General features: G+C 36.3%; 1 protein-coding gene across 1 annotated transcript in view; it reads left to right on the top strand.

Annotated features, from left to right (window-relative positions):
* Window positions 1–22,624, top strand: part of DNAH5 (dynein axonemal heavy chain 5) — a 145,222-nt gene that overhangs the window by 45,207 nt on the left and 77,391 nt on the right. Inside the window, exons 15-32 of the mRNA XM_069808869.1 lie at window positions 1,855–2,061; window positions 3,753–3,924; window positions 5,236–5,381; window positions 6,545–6,704; window positions 7,194–7,436; window positions 8,272–8,462; window positions 8,545–8,644; window positions 10,069–10,205; window positions 11,722–11,923; window positions 13,431–13,666; window positions 15,824–16,042; window positions 16,768–16,830; window positions 17,813–18,051; window positions 18,877–19,117; window positions 19,589–19,788; window positions 20,593–20,746; window positions 21,435–21,598; window positions 22,260–22,416. Coding sequence (XP_069664970.1) covers window positions 1,855–2,061; window positions 3,753–3,924; window positions 5,236–5,381; window positions 6,545–6,704; window positions 7,194–7,436; window positions 8,272–8,462; window positions 8,545–8,644; window positions 10,069–10,205; window positions 11,722–11,923; window positions 13,431–13,666; window positions 15,824–16,042; window positions 16,768–16,830; window positions 17,813–18,051; window positions 18,877–19,117; window positions 19,589–19,788; window positions 20,593–20,746; window positions 21,435–21,598; window positions 22,260–22,416 — 3,231 coding nt within the window. The remainder of the gene's footprint in view (window positions 1–1,854; window positions 2,062–3,752; window positions 3,925–5,235; window positions 5,382–6,544; window positions 6,705–7,193; window positions 7,437–8,271; window positions 8,463–8,544; window positions 8,645–10,068; window positions 10,206–11,721; window positions 11,924–13,430; window positions 13,667–15,823; window positions 16,043–16,767; window positions 16,831–17,812; window positions 18,052–18,876; window positions 19,118–19,588; window positions 19,789–20,592; window positions 20,747–21,434; window positions 21,599–22,259; window positions 22,417–22,624) is intronic.

Genomic DNA, 22,624 nt, shown 5'->3' with positions numbered 1-22,624 from the left:
ATTAGGTGGGAACAAAAGGAGGTGGGTTTAAACACAATTTCAAAGTTTCGAAACGAGCACACATGCCCTGAAAATACATGAAAAGTATATCCGTATATCCGCTTTAACATCAATACACTTGTCTACCAGATATGGGAAAAAAAAGGGACTGCTGTTCAGTAGTCTCACTGTGGCAACAAGAGTGCAGATGGATGTGGACATGAGTGTCGTAGAACACAAGGTGGAGCTGCTGCTCTACTCCTGAACAAAAGAAAAACGAGAGGAGGGCAAGTGTCCTGTGGGAAATACAAATGCAACAGAAATAGGGCTGTAACTCCTACTACTTTTAATTTTTCTATACAGTGGAAATAGTTAAGCTTAGTGGCACTTTCTGATATTTCCGAACATTCCCCCCCAGCCCCCCTTTTATATGTTACTGGATGGTTACCACCTTGTTTATCCACTTTCTTTAATAGAATAAGATTTAAAGCCATTATTTTTTGTGCTATAGCCACTGATGTTCAACTTGAGCATATTAAAATAGTAAAATACCGGGAAGTGTGAAAGTTAACATAATTCCATGGCAGTGTAAGATTTTGCCTTCAATGTACCCCTTATTTCTGTTACCAATTTCTGTTACCTTAATAATGAAAATTACACAAAAAAAACATAAATGGGAGAGGAAGAGATTGCTAGTGGGAATAATGAGTCTGAAGTCCAAAGAAGAGCACAGTAAGATTTGCTGGTGAACTTTGCAGAAAAAAATTCAGCTCCTATTTAAGGCAGCTGTGCTGAGTGACTTTGATGCTAGTGGATAGAGCATGACAACTTCACTGGCAAAACTTGATTAGATGATTTCTTGAAAAGTGCTGTGTAAAATGTCATGATAATACATGATAAAGCTGAAGCAAGCAGTATAGTCAACTATATTTTAGACATTGAAAGGGAGTGCAAATTTTCAGTGTGTGTTCCATAAAAAAGAAAAAAGTACACTGAAAGAAACCGGTGGGTTCTGAAACTATTGCTTAAAAACAAGCTTCATTTCCATGTAGTGTGATACGTGAAATTTGAGAAGTTAATAAAGAACAATAAAATTACGTCAGCAAAAGGACAACTGGAAAATAGGAATAGCAGCAAATTTTTTCATGTAGGAAAGATTTCTCTATCTAAGGCATGACTTCTTCCTGGTATTAGCCCAGTTTTCTATGTGTGGTGGTCTGATGAATGCTATCCCTTCTAATTACGTGGAGAACAAATGGTATTCTAATATTAAAAAGCCAATAGTGTGATTAGTGTTCCCTTTTAAGAATTAAAAAAAAAAATCTATAATGAACATTAATTTTAGTCTTTTTAAAAAATTTGCCCAGAGGTTGGATATAATTAGGAGTTCCCTTAAGATTGGAGCATGGTATATCTGTTAGGTAGTGGAAAACAAGCAAGAGGAGAAACGAGGATAAGTTTATTCAAAAGATGTCTGAAGAAGTTATCCAAGAATAATTTAGTTCATAAAGGAGGTTGTATGCAGCCTTACTGCAGAATGTGCAATAAGTTTTAAGGAAATGAGAGTTCAGATTTAAGAGGACTGAAGAAAGTTTATGGCTCTGCTTTTGATGTTGGGCTTGGAAATGCAGCTTATGATATCCAAGAACCAACAGAAAAATGTCTGTTGGATGAAGAACAGTTAATTTGATAGTTAAGCATTTGGGTACATACAGATTGTGTTAATGAAGTTTTGTTGATTCCTACCACATCAATCTTTATTGTCAGCAATACGTGATTTTAGTATCTGCCAACGTGATTTTTATGTCCAAAAAAAAAAAAGGATTTTGTTCTACTGGCTTGTCTGATCCGGAATGATGACTTTGTTTCCTGCAGATTGAATTAACTAAAAGAGGACTTCAGGCATCTCTCTTGGTACAAGCTCCGGAAACGGGAGAATTATTTGTGAATTTCGACCCTCAAATATTAACTTTAATCAGAGAAACAGATTGCATGGCTCACATGTGCCTTGAAATCCCACCATTTGCAAGTATTATTCAACAGAAGAGAGACTGGTATAAGAAGATTCTCAACAATTTGCATGTGGGTTTATTTTAGTTATTTTATGTAGGTGTAGTGTACATTAAGATGTCTAGGTTCTATACATATGGAAGAGAAAAAATGAAGAACAACTATTATGCATTAAGAAAACATTGGCAAATCTATTTTTTGTCTTTATGACTGCCTTGAGGCACTTCTTAAAAGAATTTCTTGGCTTTGTATTTTCTGTGAAGTCACTTCAAAGATGCATGGGTTCAGGGAAGCTCTGCAGAGCTTGGGAAAGAGATGAGGATGGGGGGGAAAGGAGGCTTACAAGATGCCTTGCTCTGTTGCATGCTTTCTAAATGATAAGCAATTTATCTGTCATCCAATAACGGAGTCACCATTGGATACACTTAGTTCTGAGAGGATAGCTGGGAGGGAGGAACAGGTGGTATGCCTTTAAAAAGCATAAAGCATTAATTTAAGTAGTAGCATAGTTCTTGCACCAGTATTTTACACAGATGTCTGTGGAATTAAAAAAGAGAAACTAAAACTTCCCTTTCTCTCATCTTTTAAATCCTTTGGATCATTTTGCCTGCCTATGAACAGGTAAGGTTCCTCATGACTCAAGACGAGGATTCAAAGATAGCTGTCCAGAAAACTATAGCTTCAGAGGGCTACTTGATTCTGAAATAAGAAAAAAAATGTCATATTAAGTCATGAAGTTATTGCAAGGGTTGTTTTTTGCAAAACATGTGAAACTAGATCAGCTGCTTAAAGATGCATTAGAAACCAAATACTATATTAAAGTTCTGGTAAGGCTGGTCTAATAAAACTGCTGAAAAGTTGACTTAGATGCATTTTTTTTTTTCCTTGGACTTTTTGTCTCCTGGAACATCCATTTAGAGACTGACACTTGCACACCTTTTTCTGTGTTGTGGTTTAACCCCAATGGGCAGCTAAGCACCACACAGATGCTTGCTTACTCCCGCAGTGGGATGGGGGAGAGAATCCAAAGGTTAAAAGAGAAAACATGTGGGCTGAGATAAAGACAATTTAACAAGGAAAGCAAAAACTGTATGCGCAAGCAAAGCAAAGTAAGGAATTAATTTACTACTTCCCATCGGGAGGCTGGTGTTTAGCCATCTCCAGGCAAGCAAGGCTGTATCACGGTTACTTGGGAAGACAAACGCTGTAGCTCGGAATGTCCCCCCTTCCTTCTTCCCCCAACTTTTATTTTTAAGCATCATGCCATAGGTACGGGATATCCCTTTGGTCAGTTGAGGTCAGCTGTCCCATCTGCGTTCCCTCCCAGCTTCTTGTGTGTCCCCAGCCTACTCACTGGTGGGGCAGTGTGAGAAGCAGAGAAGGCCTCAATGCTGTATGAGTGCTGTTCAGCAATAGCCAAAACATCAGTATGTTATCAACACTGTTTTGGTTACAAATCAAAAACATGCAGCACATGAACCACTGTGAAAAAAATTAGCGCCATCCCAACCAAAACCAGTACAATCTACAAAGATGAATTTCCATGTCAGGTAGTATTCGCATTACTATAAAGAGCAACAAATAGTGAACTCTTGCCAAAAATAATGAAAACATTTCCTAAACGATTAGTTATGGTTTCTTAAGAATTTCAGTGATGTGTATGCAGAGGAATTTTCTTCATTTAAGTTGTGATAAATATGTGTATGTGAAGTAGTTCAAATCAGTGTATATTAACCAATGTTTTCATTCTCTGTTTGTTTCAGATGATGCTAGCAGAATATAAAAGAATTAAACTGAAAATACAACACCCTGTTGAAAAACTGATGGCTCCTCAGTTAGCAAATGTAGATGATACTATCCAGCCAGGCCTAATGTTACTGACCTGGACATCCTTGAATATTGAGAAATATATTAATACGGTTTTTTACAAGCTAGGTAAGTCACTTGCCTCCTTCCATTAACTTATGCTTGTTTGTTTCTATACAAATGCAAGCTATATTATTAAGCTTACTATGCTTTATATGATTTGCACTTAATTGCCTTATACATGAAAGAAATCAGAATTTTTACTTGTCCTGTACTTCATGAAACTTTTATATTTTAACAACACTTAACAGCTTTATAACAACACCTTCTTTTTGTCTTGCATATTTGTCAAATTTTTACTAATATGGATGGGATGGCAGTTAGGATTAAAGCAAGCATAAAGTAGTGTGCAAAAGGTCCTGTGTATTCTGAATTCAAAGAGTGATAGCTACTTTTGAAAAGAGCTCCTAGGTTTCAGACTTTTCCTAATCTTGCCTTTTGTTTCTGTAGTGTACAAAAGAAGTTCTCAGTGAATAATATCTTGACTGAGTTGGCACTGTCACTGCTCAAGAGCTTTTCATATTAACTTTTTATTTTTTAACATCAGTCTCTTTAAAACTAATGCACCCACATTTTGGACGACAGCTTTAGAAAACAGATAATCTTGTAGTCTTTTCAAAAGATTATCAGAAGACTGCACCAAGATGCATATTGTTTCTGAAGATACCAAGTTCCTTTTGCTTCAGCTTAATTACTATATCAAACAGATTTTGTTTTTTTGAAATGATGTAAGTAGTTATAGTGGGAATTTTCTTTAGTTGAAATGGCAAATTAAAATGCATTTTGGATGCTAACCTGACGTTACACTCAATTTAATTTTGAATAATACAAGTAGTTTAAGTCTGGAACAGGCACCTTGCTGCTATTTCAATTTCAGCATTGAAAGCGAATTGCTGTTAAACTGCGAAAATTCTAGTGATTGTTTTCTGTTAACTATAATTTGTCTTCTAACTTTTTTTTTTGATGGATAGATATTTTATTTGTCAAAGGCTTCTGTTGCTAGTAGGTTCTCCAAGTGGTAACTAGTTCAAGCTATAGGAGAAGGAGCAGTATTCTTGGACTTCAGTTGCATTTTAATGTCTTCGTATTTGAAATGCATATACTTCAAGCTCATCTCATATATATTATATTTTGCCTATTATCTTTTAGGATATGCATAGCATATGCTAGATGAGCATATGGTATGCAAAAAATTAATTATGATTTCAGTGGTGAATGTTGCCATAAAAGTTTAGATGTTTGAAGTAAGCTGGTTAAGGTGTAGAATCCATATAAAATTAAAGGTGATAGTTTGTTGAAATAAAAATTTAAGGAGGGCTCTGCAAAGACTATTGTTTCAAACTTTTAAGCTTGACTTGAATATTCTGTTTGCTTCAAAAGCTGGGCTGGAGTTACTGCTTGATCGAGTGAATGACTTGGTTGAATTTCGCATTGATGCTGTCTTTCAAGATATGAATAGAGTGCTACTCTGTATGTTGCCAGAAGATGAACCACTGAGCTGTGAGGAATTTCTCCAAAAGACTAAGGTTATTAGATAAAAGCTTCATAAAGAAGAGTTCAATGACTTGCATTAAGATATTTTTCCTTTTTTATGAGATAAAACCAGTATGGAATTAATGAACCATACGTGGGAAAATGAAATAAGGAAATCCCCACTTGCTTGGCTGGAACCTTAAAAAGGAACAAAAATACCAAATGCAAAGAGGTCTGACCTGAGATTTTCTTTTCTGAGCTTATTAATGTCAGGCCAACTACCGTATGATACTTCTTTTATGCTTTAATATCACTCAACTTAAATGTTTTTCCTCTGTGATAGTATCTTTTTTGTCATTGGTGTTTGTTAGTGCCTTTAAATAAGGGAATCGCTCATCTGATGCATGTGAATAGCTCCATAACAAGTGCACTTCGGTGCCCGGGAGAGTAAATATTATGGAAATGATGGAGTACTGAATATCTTTGTTAATCTCAAGCTCTCCTGAGTTGGTAATGGGATATGCAAAATATACTCAGAAATACCTGGGTGAAGGCATTCTGGGAAGAGCCCCTTCCTTCACCCCATCAAAATATTTTTATGTTGAGATGGATTAACTGTAAGCATGTAAGTTATTAGTCAGCTAGAAAGCTGATTTAATACATTTCTGAATTTTATTAAATCTCATTCTTTGATTCCTTCTCCCCTCAGTTAGTAATTTTCTTGTTTATTCTAATCATAAATACAGCTTTTGGTAGATTTTTATCTCCTGTCTAGCTATAAATGGGAAATATGATTGGCTAATACTCCTTATGGCACAGCCAAGTAATGTAAAATGGCAGCAATTAAAAGAAAGGTTTAATCTTCCATGTCTACATTGGAAAGTCAAGAAAATTAAGAAGCACTTGCTTTTGGGAGCCCTTTACTGGAAATAGGCTTTATAAATGTTGACTCGTGATATTAACTATGGATAAGTCATGTGATTTAGGAAACAAGCCATAGCAATTTTGAAAGATGTTTATGATGGCTTGTTTGGCACAACAAAGAATCCAACACTAGATAGTTTGGAACAAACCAATTTAAAAATAATGTTGTGTATTGACCTTGTTTTTTACAAACCTGAGGCCTTGACATCTGTGTTAATAAAGGCTGCTATGACTGAAATAGACATGAGAACTGGGAAGATAAGAACAGATGTTTGTTTTGGTTTGATAACAGGAGCTCTGTATAAAAGGTTCTCGGACTTTACATTTAAAAAGCTCGCTGGTGGAAGACGCTGCTCATGAGCTGATTAACATGTTACTTGACACTGAGGTTCAGGCCAGAAAAGAAGATAAGTCAGTTGTAGCCACTGGTGAAATAAGGGGAAAAAACCCAGGTAAGAAGATTGAATTGTAGCTCTGTGCTTGTGTTTCTTTTGCATGCTGATAGTATGTGTTGGGGGACCTTGTAGCTTAGCTGGCTGAAGTATCAATCAGTATGTAATATTTAAAGACTTTTGTTTGAATTTGCCTGGATAACGGATCATCTAACAATCATCTCTCATCTGCAAAATAGGTCAGTATTATCAGTCTTAATTTGCATGTTGAAATGTTAATGCCATAGGAGCAGCTACTTACAGGCCTTGCTTAATTGCTGGACTTCCTAGAGAAGAAATAACATCTAAATTTTGGTGATAATCATGCCAGTTTGAACTGAGTAGAGAAGATGAATAAGAGTAAAAAGACTGTTACGTTGAGGTACAGATTACAAATGAGTATAATCTACATGTCTGTAAAATTCAGCTATATTTCAGACACCTGTGGAGGTGCTGCTTTATTGTGTTTTCAAGTTCCTTAAGTCAATTTAACTATTTATGATGTTTTAGCAACAGAAGAGGATAGAAGATCAAAAAGCTTGGCTTACTCCCGCAATTCCAGTGAGATATGGGCTGGACTGTCTCCTCCAACAAAGAGGAAGAGAATGGATTTGGAACTGTTAGAGGAAGAAGCCGATGAACTGCTTTCCTACTTCAATCACTGTAATATTGACGCCCTTTTGAAAGTCACTCGAAATGCTCTGGAGACCATACGCAAGCGCATCCATGCATCTTCTGTGATCAACTTCTTAGGTGGCCCTATTACAGTACTTTGCTTTCTTAGCCTATAAAAAGAAATATGTAAATGTAGTATCCCAGACCTATAAAAAGAAGAGCCACATACGTAAAAGAGGGGAAAACAAAGGGGCTTTGAATAAGCTGTCTTGTCAAATCACAATTGACAACATGATATATTTCCAAAGGAATTTTTTTTCCTCTGACAGTAGGAATGTGTCATTGCGATGCTGTTTCTCTTAGGACTGACGGTACTGTTATGAAGCTGGATACTATATTTAGAGCTGGACTTGATAAGTGGTAACCTGTTTGACCTTGGCTTTTACATGAAACTGTATGAAAAAAACAATAGAGAAAGAGGTGTGTTCTCTTTCTCTTACTGATTGTGTTCAGATCTTTCTACGCATTATGACGGAACACTCTTCTGAAGTGTTTTCTTGTTACGTACTTTTAAGAAACGAAAAATAAAGGCATTTGTATTTGGTCTGTATAGCATATAAGGCATCAATTTTATGAGATTCTAAGGAGTTTTTGTGCCCAGTTTAATATGCTAACTGGGAGTACAGGCCAGATAACAAAATTTTCTGCTAAACAGAGTTTAGCTGCGCAGAACAAGTTGAAGAGGAGCTTCATGGAGAGAAATAGCATGGCACTTTGTTTTTGCTTGTGCTGCTATAGATTATACCAGTACATCTTGTAAATTACTCGGGAATCTTTTTTTCCTTAAGAAATTACACTCGATACTCAACACTAGGATATATTTATTGGTTTATATCATCACAATGCCTAGTTTGATGTCTTGAAAAATATGTGAACAAAGTTTTTTTTGTTGGTTATTTTTGTCTTTTATTAGGAAATCACAATGCTTCCAAGGAGAAAAAAAGTGCTCAACCTATAATTAGGACTAATATTAACCTATCTATCCCTGATATCGTCATGATACCCTCTTTGGATGAGGTACAGCAGACGCTCAATAAAGCTGTAGATAGTATTGTGAAAGTAATGAAAGGAGTTGGACAGTGGAGTAAGGAGAGAATATCCAAGGTTTGTGTCTTTGACAGCCTTACTTAAAACTAATGTTTCAAAACTACTGCAAATAGAAAATGAAATTTTATTTCTTCCCCAGAAGAAAATGTTAGAGAGAAAAGTGTCTATGTTGTGGTGCGAGAGCAGAGACAGTGATTCTGATGATGGAATGAAAGAGACTGGAAAGAAAAACATCCCTGGTAATGATAAACTCTGACATCACTCAATTTGAATGTTAGGTAAATGTGATTTATACAGAATGCGTTAAAGGATATTAAATACAAAATGCATCAAAAGCGGTAGAATGAAGACTTCATAGATTTTTAAATTACCTCAGAGGAGAAATAGGATATCATAACAATGCCAGAGCTTCTCTTTGTGATTAGAAACCAGGCTTGCCTGAAGATACTTGCCTTTGTGTGGGTTTTAGTAAGGGGGATTTTTTTTGTGCCTCTCAGTGTTGTACTGCTTTGGGTCCTACCTGCAGCATGTGAAAAGCTGTTAGGGTGTCAACTTGGGCAGCATACTAGAAATTGTTAATGAGTTTGGAAAACAATTACAGTCACTATTGCTACACAAAAGATCTTTCATGATTTGCCAGTGTGGTTTGTAACTTGGCACGTTCAAATGGCATCTTAACACTTGTGCTGAAATTCCTTTAAGAAGGGTAAGATGAACTTAAAACAAAACCTGGTATGAATAGAAATGGCTACATTAATTGTAGTATGGGTGGAGAGAGGATTGTGTAGAGGATAGAATAGACTAAAGTTTCTAAAAGGATCTTAAACTGTTTTGTAATCTGACATGGAATTAAGTTGTTGAATGCATTAAGTCAAGGAGATTTAAGATGGTACCTTTGGTTGCTGGGTTTTTCTTGAATGAAGTTCTGATTCAAGATGGTTCTTGAATGAATCATCTGAAATGGTTTAGAATCAAGCCAAATTAATTGTTCTACTTCGTACTTCAGGTACTTCAAAAATATATTGAATCTATTTAGGTTAGCTCCCTCTTATACACCTAAAAAGTAGGGAAGTAATACTTGAACTGTCTAAGAAATGAAATTGTTCTTTGAAAACTAAGAATTTCTCTTGCCCAAGATGAAATAAGAAATGATGGTAAGTTCAATTTGTGAACTTATTGACCTTACTTTTATCTTTCTTTCCTTTTGAGAACTGGCTATGATCATCTTCTCGGATTTAATGTTCATTTGTATTTTAAATTCTCAGTTGTGGTCTACCCCACATTATTTCAGAAAATAAAAATATTTATGGATTTGCTCAGTGCTGACATATCAGTAAGTCACTTAGGTGAAGTGTATAGGGTAAACCTTGGGGAGGGGTGAGAGAAAATGAAAGATTATATTTGAAAGATTGCAATGGAACTTGTTCCAAATTTGGCAGAGTACCTAGATGAAGCATTTCCTAAAATTGAGAGGTTTATGAATTTGTGTCAACTATATTGGACACCTAGACTTCTAGTTGCCCTTTTGATTAATAAGAATACATAACTTTAAAATGTATGCTTATTGAAAAATAGGTCATTAGTTCTTGTCTGTAGGAATTTACTTGGCCTAAACAATATGTCTGCCTTAAAACTGCTTTTGTATTTGAATTTGCCTTTATAGATAGTGTGTCAGATGCAGCATCACTCAGTTTATCTGATCCTCTGCAAAGCCAGAACTACTTCAAGAGTGTTTCAGAGAACAAAGAAGTTATTAAATTAGTATCTTTACTCAGCACTGCTATTAATTCTACAAAAAGGGTAAGACAATCGAGATGTTAATTTAATACCACCATCCAAAGAATATTAATGTATTACTTTTAATATCCTTGGGCAATAAGGGTAGGCATTTAAAGCAGTGATTAAACATATGAATGAAAAACTGTAGGATGGTGGATGGAAAATATGTGGCTGCAAATTTGCAAATATGCTTTGAAAGTGTAACATGGTTTAAGTGTACTCTGTTCAAAAATTTATGAGGTTTTGAATATTACATGAAGTAAAACTTAGATCTGATTAAAAACATATCTCTGATTGGTAAAACATCATAAAAAAAATCTAGGTATAGTTGAGTTGTGTGTATTTAATACTGAACTGGTAGGAATAGTACAAGTGTGTTAAATACAGTTTTATTCACATAGAAATTCTAATGAAGCCAGCATGACTTCTGGCCCATTATAAAGAGTTTATGAAGGTTTTTGGAAGAAAACTGGCCATCAGCTTGGCATTTGTGAAGTGCTGCATAGGATTTGCTACTGCAGGTTAGGAGATAGCTTAAGGGATATGCATCATTTCTTTGCCCTTTTATTCTGTGAACTACTGAACTGTAGGTATTGAACCGATATATCTGTGGGGAACTCTGCATCAGTTCCTCCTGGGGCCAGTCCAGCCTTACAGTGGAGCCTTGCCAGGTGGAAATTTTTGATTCAAAGCCTTGTAACTTCAGTGGTACTAAAGCTTAACTAGCACAATGACATACAGGCTTGTGCTGAAGACTAAGGTGCAGTTGACAATGGTGGATAGTTATCTTGGTATTTTGATACTCAGTATTTTGTAACTGGAAACTCTTATCATTTAGCCAGGTTTAAATGCTTGCAAGCACTATGTTTATGTTAAGTCAGGATGTGGATTATCTCTTGTAGCAGTCGCCTCTCGTTTACTTGTTTAATTAGCTGAAGAGATAGTGATTTAACTTTGTCTGACATTTTCCCGAACTCCTGAGAACCAGAAAAAGAATTCTGTTGCACACTCCTTAAATGATATTCAAATCAAAGATAACTGAATTGAGTGTACAATTTAATGTTTAACATCACCAATGCTGTACATATAAAAAAAAACTGTGTGATGTCTTCATTATTCGAGAATGAATTGAGTTACTGCTGTTCTTGTTATGTTGGGCCCTGGAGCTCAGGTGTCACTTGCTAGTCCAATAAGCGGTAGGGAAGAACAAGTGTACTGTATCCTAGTCTTAAAGGAGTATTTTACTTCCCATGGATTCCTAGGATTTTATTGACTGAAGAATCACTTCATTGGAAAATATGGTAACTGGTCTGACAAATTGAATGTTATTAGCATACAGTTCCTGCCAAGGCTTGTGATTGCTAATGGGACTTGCTTTAGCATAAATTTACCAGCAGCGTTCTGTTTAGTGAGGTGATGCAACCTGCTCCACTATGGAGTTATTAATGTCTTCTAACAATGAGCAGATGCTAAGAAATTATATGTATGCTATACATACAATTCTGAGAATCTTCTTTGAACTTCTAATGTGTTTCAGGAAGTTCTTACAGCTTTGGAGCGTTTTAGTTGTTACCACCATATATGGCAGAGGGACAAGGAGGAAACCATTAATAAATTAATGATGGGAAATCCATTACTCTCTGAATTTGAATCTGAAATTCTGCATTTCCAAGACTTGGAGCTGAAAATCGATTCTGAGCCTGAATACATCTGCGTGGGAGCTATTGCACTATACACTGGTAGAGTTCAGCTTTCCACTTCTCTCTAGAGACATATACTTTCTGACTCCTGTAGGAAAGAGCGATGAGGCTTAGTTTTGGATGGGTAAACTAGATTAAAGATGGAAAGGAGAAAGAGAGAGAATGGCTGTTTGCTGTTTTGGCTGTAAATGCATGGAAACAGAACACCAATGCGAGGGTATCTGTGAGGCTCAGCTGGAGTTTTTTTTCCCACCTGGATACTTCTGCTTACTTACAAGGTGGATGGTAGATGCTTGTCTATCCTTCTGTCACTGACCCCCATAGCTACATATTTTATGGGAGTAAGATGATGTTGCTTTTCTGCTTCCCTGGCTGCATGTAATGAGACAGCTGAAAAGCCTTTTATTTAACACAGTTAATTAAGTGAAACATGTGTGTTGCTGATTCCCTTTTTGCCATGAAAGCCAGGCCTCAAATATTTATTTTTTTGTAGCTTGGGTTCCACATCACCTAACTAAATTTTGTATAAGCATTTTATACCACTATAACGGAAAGGACAGTTGGGAACTATGATGGACTGTAAGAAATGTATGCAACTGATGTAGTGGGCATCAAATCTGAGGAAGCAGAATGTTTCTTTCAGTAGGCAAGAGTGTCAACCAAATGTCTTTGCTTATATTTGAAGGCAAAGAACTAGAGAAACAAGCTGGCTGTTGCAACTCAATGGAGGTGAGGTAGTTCTGACATTTAATAAATCAAAAAGACCATCAGGTGTGAGAGCTAAACCTGGGAAGAGGCACTGTGTAAAAAGGAAGACACACAAGTGAAATCTGAACAGGGAATGAATAGGTGACAGGGTTGAAATTATATCCAGCTAGAATTTTATGTAACGCTTGCGTTGGCATTGATTTTCAACTCTTCTGTTGAGAACTGTGAGGAAGAAATCTGAATTTAATGGCAGAGCTTTGGAGAAATGGACTGAATTGTTGCAGAATTGGGCAGCAAATCAGCAAGACTTCAATTTTCTCTCTAAATGTTTGTCACTTGGTTCCACTGATGCTACAGATGACTTATAAAAATTAAATGGTTGAGGGACCATTTGGTTTCATTAAATGTCAGATGAAACTTTCTGTTTGTTCAGCTTCCATAATCAGATCCTTTTTCCTCCACATTTTTTTTTTTAAAGATTAATATTTTAAAAGTTTTTAGACTTAGATGAGGATATTAACCAGTTTGTTAGTGATGCGTAGGACAGAAATGTGTATAATCATATATGAACAAGCTGACAAGTGTGGAGTCCAGCCTCATCTTTCCAGTAGGAAGGGTGATACATTCTGAGAAGATTAGGAAGAAAGCAATCTTGAATTGCAAGCAATCCTGTAAACCACTCAAAGGTGTCAGTGTGATTTCATCTTCTCTGTACATGGATGGTCAGACTGGAAAACCACAACTGGGAGGGAAGAGAACACATACTGAAAAAAAGATTAAAGCTACATCTTAAATATGTACAGTGTCTAAATAACAATTTATTGTTCAATGTCTTTAGCTGATCTGAAGCTAGCACTGAGAGCAGAAACCAAAGCCTGGATGACTTTGCTGGGGAGTCATTGTAATAAGAAGTACCGAACAGAGATGGAGGCAATTTTCACTTTTATAGAGGAAACTGGCAAGAAGTTAAATCGCCGCATCAAGGATCTGGATGATATAAGAATAGCTATGTCAGCTTTAAAAGAGATCAGAGAACTGCAGATCTCCATAGACTCTCAAGTTGGGCCCATTGAGGTAGTTAACAGGAATGTGGCATGTATGGGTACTGTTTCAACAGAGCAATTATTTTCTGGGTTAAAGCTTAACAGTGCACTTTGAAAAGGTATGATTTAATGTGTTAAATGTTGGGTGGCAGACCTGTTGTGTTCTGTAAACCTTTTTTGCAGGGAACTCCGATTTGGACAAATGCAAACTCGTTGAGGCAAGAGGTGGTTCAGTGGGTAGTGCAGAAATTGAGTGATTTAGGGAACAGGAAGATGAGAATACAGATATTCAATAAAAGAAAACTTTTAGTACTTTGTGGAGGGGTTCTGTATAGGAAAAGCATTGTTTTTCCTCTTTTTTTCTTTTCTTTTTTTTTAGCTTAGCCCACAGAAGAGGAGAAAGCTAATGTTAGGCAGACTATGTGAGAATGTGTGAGAGTGATTGCTTTATCAGCTATATCATGGCTTGAAATAAACATAAACAATTGACTTCCTTAATGTAGTTCACTTACTAGAATACATTTATTGAACATGTGACAATGTAGGGGCTTCTGGTCAAATGGGAGAATTAAAAACAAATAGTAACTGTTTCTCCGCATTCCTGACCAGAGTATGGATTTAAGAATACTATAGTTTGGGAAAATGCACCATTGACTAGACGTTCAGTAGAATTTTTTTTTTCCTAAGACATGTTCATGATTCCTGATTGCGCATAATTTTATTGTCAGGGTTGTGTCCTTATTGTTTTAAATTAAAGTAACAACACAGAATTCTTATCTACCAAATAATGACAACTCTAATATTCTGTTTTGGAGACGCAAAAACTGTGTTTATTGTCGAACAAATGTTTTGTACCTGCGTTTTCTGATTCTGTTTTCTATGAGCTGAGGTAAATTATGGAATGCAGTATATACTCGTATGTGCAAATAATGAAAATGAGTGTGGAGGCCTTCCATATTTTGCAGAATACAGCCAAGAAAAAATGTGTATCAGCCTTAGAAGCTGTGAGGGTCTCCCTAGTTGTGTGAAGGAGCAAACACAGGACAAGTAGTTTACAGTCAAAAGCAAAGCTTGTCTGGAACCTCCTGTGAAATTGTCGTAGGTAATGAGATCTCTTAGGAGGTGACATTCAGGAAGCTCCTGCTGTAAGACCTATCTTGGTTTGCCATATGATGTGGAGCCAAGGCAAAAGCCATGGTAGCCAAGGATTCCGAAGTTTCTAATTGTGCAAGCAGAAGCCTCGATTCCCTAAGCACAAGGAGTCATGCTTCAGATTTTTTAACGGAGGTTGATGTATTTTCCTCATAGTGGGGTGGCAGATAGGTAGTTATGTTTCCATTTTTGCAATTTGTCTGCAATTTGATCAAACTGGAAAATGTAAATGGAAATAATACCACTTTCTACAAAAATTTTCGGATGAAACTGTTATGCCACAAGATTCATTGCTACCCTACCCTATGTTAATTTACAGTAAGTGAATTTCAGTTGTGTTTTTGTGAAACTTGACTGAAGGTTTCGAGATGTGGAGTGTTTATATGTTGGTGATACAAGTGGAGATCAATGTTCTGAGAAAACAAAGGACAATTACGTAAATTTTTAAGTAGATTCCTTATTCTGAATGATGAATAGTTATAACATTTGAAATAGTTGCAACATATTAGTTGTGGTAACTTTTGATATGGTTTCCTAATTCTTTTTCGTTGAAAACATGAAGTAGGGCTTAAAGGTCTTTATGGAATAGAAGTTTGTTTGCTTTGCTTGCTTGAAGGCCTCTGCTTAGATGCTTTCTCACAGCTTACCTCCCGTAATATTCAGCTTGGGTCATAGCAGATAACTGAAGATATGCATCAGAAAAATATTCTCATTAAAATGAAACTAAAACCTGTGGATTTAAGGAGTACTTTAACTAGAAATAGTTTTTTAGAGAGACGGGTTGCACTAGCACAACTAACCTATCAGAAGAATGCTATGTGAAAGGTAAGGAGTTAAGGAGAGCTAGCTACTTTTCATTTTGATGTTTCTTTGACTTTGGTATTAGTTTGCCAGATTGTGATGATTGCTATGCAAAAAGAATAGATTTTCTAACAAATCATTCTCTGATCTTAAAAATTTTAAATGGTAGCATACATATATGTGTAACATTAACTTCAGTTACCATTTTGTGTATCGTGATCCAACCTTCTGACAGGAATCCTATGCTATGTTAAACAAATACGATCTTCTTGTGGCCAAGGAAGAGACAGAGAAGGTGGACACTTTGCACTACACTTGGGAAAAACTGCTAGTCCGTGCAAATGAAGTGCAGAATGAACTCATTGCTTTGCAGCCAAACTTCAGAGGAGAGCTTATCAGCACTGTGAAGACTTTTACTGAAGACTGTGCACAGTTCTATTCAGATTATGATCAGGCAAGTGTTTGTAGTGTGTTGTATTAGAGGAGTTTTTGAGGAGCAGTGGGAGCGTGGAAAGATTGTGGAGTTGACTAATTAATGGGATGTGCCTCTACTGTTGGAAGAATATGTTTATTCTTGTTAATGTGGTATTTGAGTTTCAGAGCAGGGCAGGGTTTTTTTTGTATGTGACTAAAGTGTGTAATGCTGGTAATCAATCAGATCTTAAAAATTAAGACTTGAGACATTTAGGGTTTATGATAAACAGCTAGTTAGCATGAACAAATGTGAAGAAGATTGGGATTAATGAGACATTATGTTAGAGTGCAAGAAGCATTTTCTGATGTTGGATATAAGTACAAATGACTTAAGCTCTTATATTCTTTCTCAGTAGAATATAAATGAGTCAAGCTGAACCAGTCTTGTATCATCTTCTAAGTAATGCTGATTTTACTTGAAAAAGGAGCTACCATTGCCTAACTTTTAGACTGTTAGGGAAACTTCTATATTAAAAAGACAACTAATTGCTGCCTTTGGTTTTTGTTTTTTGTTTTTTTTTTAATAAAGTGCTTCTTCTAGTAGGTAACTGTGATCTTTTGGTTCTCTTGTTATCTGACATAGGGGTGGAATCCCACAGCCACAAAAATGTTTGAGTTTAGCATTTACAAAATGCTAATAATGCTGATTAGAAATAACATGTGGCTATTTACACCCTCTAAATATTTTTTTTTTTTTTTTTTTAGAATGGGCCAATGGTGGTTGGCTTAGAGCCTCAGGAAGCCAGTGACAGGCTTACTATGTTTCAGGTACTGTTAATTCTAAGACATTGCTTAATACTTACTGCAAGTAAACTAACACTGAAGGGTCTGAGAATGAATTGGAGTAGTTGAACTAATTTTCATTGATACACAGGGTTACTGATTGAGCAAAGTCTGTTTTCACTTAATGAAAGCTAAGTTGGTATTTTTTCTATGCATTGGCAAAGAATGCTGGTTAAAATTAGATTCTATTTTTTTAGCAGCTAAGAGAATGCATAGATAATGAGTAAAAATTACTAGAATCCAGTACCCTGATGAGAGCCTACTCTAAAGTTTAGTGTATTTGCCTATAGACTGTTCTGGTGTTCATTATTGTGTCTTTTCCTCATGAATACAATTCTGCCCAATCTTCTGCCCCTTTTCTCCCCCTTTTTAAAATAATACTAAAGGTTTCCTTTTAAACTGACTATTTTTCCTATTGAAATGGTTTTTTTGTACCATGATTAATTTCTCTTCCTGTAATGATGACTTCTAATGGTTTTCCTTTTGCCATAGTGCTATTCATTTGGCTTCCTACTATGTTCCCTCAGTTATATTGCAATTGACAATTAAATTTTGTTTTTCTTTATTGCTTAAACAGTAGTAATTCTTACTTCAACCCTTCGATAAAAGAATTGCACAGCATACTTGGAGAGGTAGAATTTGCTGCATGCATCTTTCTTCGCTTTGCATGTCGTGCTCTACCTCTTTCAAGTGCAAGCTTAGCATTTGTTGTTCTATCACTGTGCCACATGGAGTAAATGGCCTCCCTGACAACTTCTAAAGATGTGCCTCCAAGCTAACTGGAAGTTAGTTTTCTCATGAAAATTGTTGACAAAACTGTTGACAGTGTAAGTGGCTAGTATCTCCTGCATATCTTTCTCGTATTTACTAGATTTTAATCACTAATGTAGCTCTAAACATAATGCCAGTCTTGAATATTTAGTTATTTAATGTTAGTTAGTTTAATCTTTTTCTTTTTCTTTCTTAGAATCGATTTGATAATCTTTTTCGGAAATATATTACTTGTACTGGTGGAGAAGATCTTTTTGGTTTGCCTGTTACTCGGTATCCTCAGCTGCTTGAAATAAAGAAGCAACTGAATCTGTTACAGAAACTCTATAATCTATATAATAATGTCATTGACACAGTCAGTGGCTACTATGATATTCTTTGGTCAGAGTTAGACACTGGAAAAATTAACAGTGAACTTCTGGAGTTTCAGAACAGGTGAGAAACTGCTGCTCTGCTGTGGTAAAGATGCCTAAAATACTTCTGTTACTTCTTAAATATGATTATAATTGATTAGCACCAATAATCATATCTGAGCATATATTTGTTCACTGAAACATGGAAAATGTGAATTTTAATTGAAAAATATATCCGTTACCAACTTTATTTTATAAAGGACCTAGTTTAGATTCTAAATGTTGAGGATTATTGTTCCTTAGAGAGCTTCTTGGTTAACTTTTTTCTGATGAGATTGGAATATATGTTACAATGGCTATTTATTTTGTACGTGAAGGGAAATGTCACTTGTTTGTTGTAATATTATTACTCATGAGAGACAGATTCACCCTAGATGTTTAAGGCAAGTTAGTGAATTGCTGAACAGTTTTCCTACAAAATGGGATATATTGCATGCATAGAAGCTGAACTTTTCATTGAACCAGGAATCAAACGATTTAAAGACTTAAACCTGCATGTGCTGAGGAACAGGGTTTTTTCTAGAGCACAGAGCAGTGCATATCATGAGCCTCACCAAAAGATGAAATCAGGATGTAAAGTGGTTCAATTGTTTTTGAAGATAGCTTGGACAAAGTGTATTAGAATTATGCAGCTACACTCCTTAAGGGGAGCCTGTAGGTGCCTGCCCAGCTATCGGTCAATGAAATAGACTGGAAGCAGATTTTCTCACATACAGAATCTTCAAGATACAGGTAACCTGAATTTGGGAGGTATGTGGTCTGCTGTTAAAACCATATACTGTGGTTAAATGGGTAACAGAAAGAATATTTGAAACTGTTTGAAAAAGCTTGCATTGTTTCTACATAGATGCCGTAAGCTTCCTCGTGGTGTAAAGGAATGGCAGGCCTTTTTTGACCTAAAGAAGACCATTGAGGACTTCAGTGAATGTTGCCCATTGCTCGAGCGTATGTCAAGTAAAGCAATGATGCCTCGGCACTGGAAGCAGATTACAGATCTCACTGAACACAGCTTTGATGTGGAAAGTGAAACATTCAAACTGAGGAACATAATGGAAGCTCCACTATTAAGATATAAAGAAGAAATAGAGGTATTGTGAAGGAAGAGAAATGGGTGCATGAAACAAAACAATCTGCTTGAATAGTGTAGAAGTAACGGTAGTAAGAAGGAAAACAGTATATTTCTAAAGAAAGAATAGAGAAATAAACTATCACTTCAGCTTTTCGTATAAAATAATGACACCAATATATTGTGCTGCCAGCTCCTCTTTCTAAATTATGCAACCTGGCCCAGGAGTTAATTTGTGATGTGCCTTGGTTTGCAACATTAAAGATATGAAAAACAATCACTGTATTATTCTTTTATTATTCCCCTCAAAGCTGGCCATATCATGATGTAGTGTACAGGTTATTAGCTATGGTGTTTGTACGTCTGTAGGTCTTCCCACTTGATAAATAGTTGCTCATCAGCCTTACTAGGGTTAAAAGAAATACGAGTGAGATTTGTATACCAGAGACTTGAACCATTCATAGCTTGTTTTGACATCCTATTTATTTAAAAGGATATCTGCATAAGTGCTGTGAAGGAGAGAGACATTGAGCAGAAGTTAAAGCACGTGATAGCTGAATGGGACAACAAAACGTTTATCTTCGCAAACTTTAAAACCCGTGGGGAACTTCTTTTAAGAGGTGACAGCACGTCGGAAACAATTGCTACCATGGAGGACAGCTTGATGATGCTTGGCTCTCTCATGAATAACAGGTAACAGGAATGGGGGGGAGAGTTAAAAATATCAGGAAGAGGCTTTGTTTTATTGAACAAATCTATCTTTCACAGAGGAGAAGGAAAGTAAACATCTAGATAAAAACTAAGAGCTTGCTTGTCCTTGAACTGTTCATGGGCTAGTTCTTATTCTCTGTATCCCTCCAATAAGTTCTTTTGAAAGCATGTGGATGCAGTTCAGACATCCTCAATAATCAACTGGACAGTTTTCATCGATGCAAGAAAGTGGTGACAAGCATAAAGGGGACCACTGCCTGGTTGTGGCAGGCTTACTACGGGCATTACAGGCACTGCTATTCTGGCCCCAGTGAGAGGTCGCTGCCTCATGCCAAAGGCGCTGAAATTGCCAACGAAAATGAGCTTCAGTTTGTTTGGTTTCACATGCCAAAGCCCACAGATAAAATAAGGAACACAGAACCTGATCATGAGGCAGATGTTCAAAAGCAAGATTTCGGTTGATAAGGGCCTCTGGGAGTCTTGCAGCTTACAAGATGTTGCATAGTCCTTTTTTGAAACCACTTTATCTTAGAGTGAAATTGAAATCTTGCTCCTATTCAGCTTCTGTGGGATCAGAGCTGTGCTATGCACCATGTGTACAAAGTAGCAAGTTGATTTGGTTTATAGCTGCTAACTAGCTGAAATGAGTTAAGTGCAGGTTTTTATAGATTTGCTTGACAAAGATACAAGCAGCAAAATTATTCCTCATCCTTATGAGTAATGTGGTGGCTTTCAAGACACTTGTTTCCTTCTTGAAATAAAGGAAGTGTCTTCTTTTTATTTTAGATACAACACACCCTTCAAGACACAGATTCAGAAATGGGTGCACTATCTTTCCAGCACAACAGATATCATTGAGAACTGGATGACTGTGCAGAACTTGTGGATTTATTTAGAAGCTGTTTTTGTTGGTGGTGACATAGCAAAGCAGCTTCCAAAGGTTTTCAGACATGCCTTTTTTCAGTTTGGTTTTCTACATTTTAAGAATAAAACTTAACTGTGGTGTCATAATTGATGCAGTGACATAAACTTCAGTTTTTGGTACTTAACAAAACTAGTCTTGCTTAGAAATTATGTTAACAATGCCAACAGAAGTCTTGCGTTAGGAAGAATAATAAAATTGTGTGAGCTAGTTGATCTTTTTATTTCTAGATTGTAAAATTGTTAACCAATATGTGTTTAAGTGTTGTGTGTAGTAGTAGCCTAGCCTAGTTAGACTAGTTTAGTAGTACCTACCACTAGCCTAGCAGTATCTAGGAATCCTTTTCTTAAACTTGCCTTCATAGCTTTTCAAATGAAAAATTAACTTTAGTTTTTAGAAAAAAATCTTCAAATCTGAAGCATGCAATTCAAGTATAATGGGTTTTCTGTCTTTTTCTCTAAGAATGATTGAAAGAGAAAGTAGATAGCAGGCTTGACAGTCAAGTATAAAATAAGCTGTGTTGTGTAAGCAGAAAGATTTGTGTTTTTCTAAGCTGGAAAATCTTTAGAAGTTGGACACGGGGATTACTAGTGGAAGATTACTGGTGACATTACTGGGTGCCAATTCTGCAAGCAAGTGCCTTTTCCCTTTTCTGTCTTCCTTCCTCCATCTCTTCCCTTCCACATTTGTCATCATGTTTCAACAGGAAGCAAAGCGTTTCTCCAACATTGATAAATCCTGGGTGAGGATCATGACCCGAGCTCATGAAACACCTAACGTTGTTCAGTGCTGCATTGGAGATGAAATCATGGGACAGTTACTACCACATTTACTAGAACAGCTTGAAATCTGTCAGAAATCACTCACAGGGTAAGATTACTACAAGACCACAGTCTTGGGCAGATGGTTGCGAATTGTGTAACTAGGGAAAGAGCAATTGCTTGAGTACTGTCCCACGGACTTTGCAAAGATCATGCTCTTGCTCTACTATGAGTTTAGTTGAACTGAGCAAACAAGTTAGTGGGATGATACAACACCTCTAAAGAAATTGCTAGCAACTCACTGATAAGTATTTGATTTGTGACTATGCTGTCACTCACTGTCTATCTCTGTTGCAAACAAAGCTTGTTTCAGCCTAGTTTCAATCCAGAAGGCAGGCTAGATATGTATGTCTTATTTGGACCCTTCATGAATCTGGGAAGAATTCAGTATGAGACACCTAAATAGCAAGTAACAGACTCAATGTTAAAATATTTTATTTTGGTTTAGTTTCTTTTCTTTTTACTGGTGCTTACGTTATAGCAAATAATAAAAGCTTTCCATGAAGTGATTTTTGATGCTAGAAGAGTAGCTTTAAAGCAGGTGCTTAACATGAAGGTGTGATGGATAAGAATTGTCGTCATTGCCACTGCTAAAAATTGCAGTGATACACAGTGAGAAATGTGACCTTTAAAGAGGGAAGGATGTATAAATTAACCTAATTCACTTACCATCTACCCCCTGCCCCCTCAATTTTTTTTTAAAAATGCAGGTACCTGGAGAAAAAGCGTCTTCTATTTCCACGATTCTTCTTTGTGTCAGATCCTGCTCTCTTAGAAATTCTTGGCCAGGCATCAGACTCTCACAATATACAGGCACATCTGCTGAATGTCTTTGACAACATTAAAACTGTCAGGTTCCATGAAAGGGTATGTACTGCCCACACCTCAGTGTTACATTCTTTCAAATTAACCATGTGTGATACTTGTTAAATAAGAAACCTACCTGGGTGCATAGGGCATTCAGCTGTTTTACCAAGCTCATCAACTATTTGATGCTGTGTAGGCTTTCTTCACGTAAGACTTCGTTTCATATCCTCATTTACGTAATAGGAAAACTCTATGTAGAATAGCAAAA

This window comes from Haliaeetus albicilla, chromosome 21 (assembly GCF_947461875.1).
Source record: "Haliaeetus albicilla chromosome 21, bHalAlb1.1, whole genome shotgun sequence".
NCBI lineage: Eukaryota > Metazoa > Chordata > Aves > Accipitriformes > Accipitridae > Haliaeetus > Haliaeetus albicilla.
Note: the sequence above shows the minus strand (reverse complement) of the source record. Positions and strands in the feature narration are given on the sequence as shown.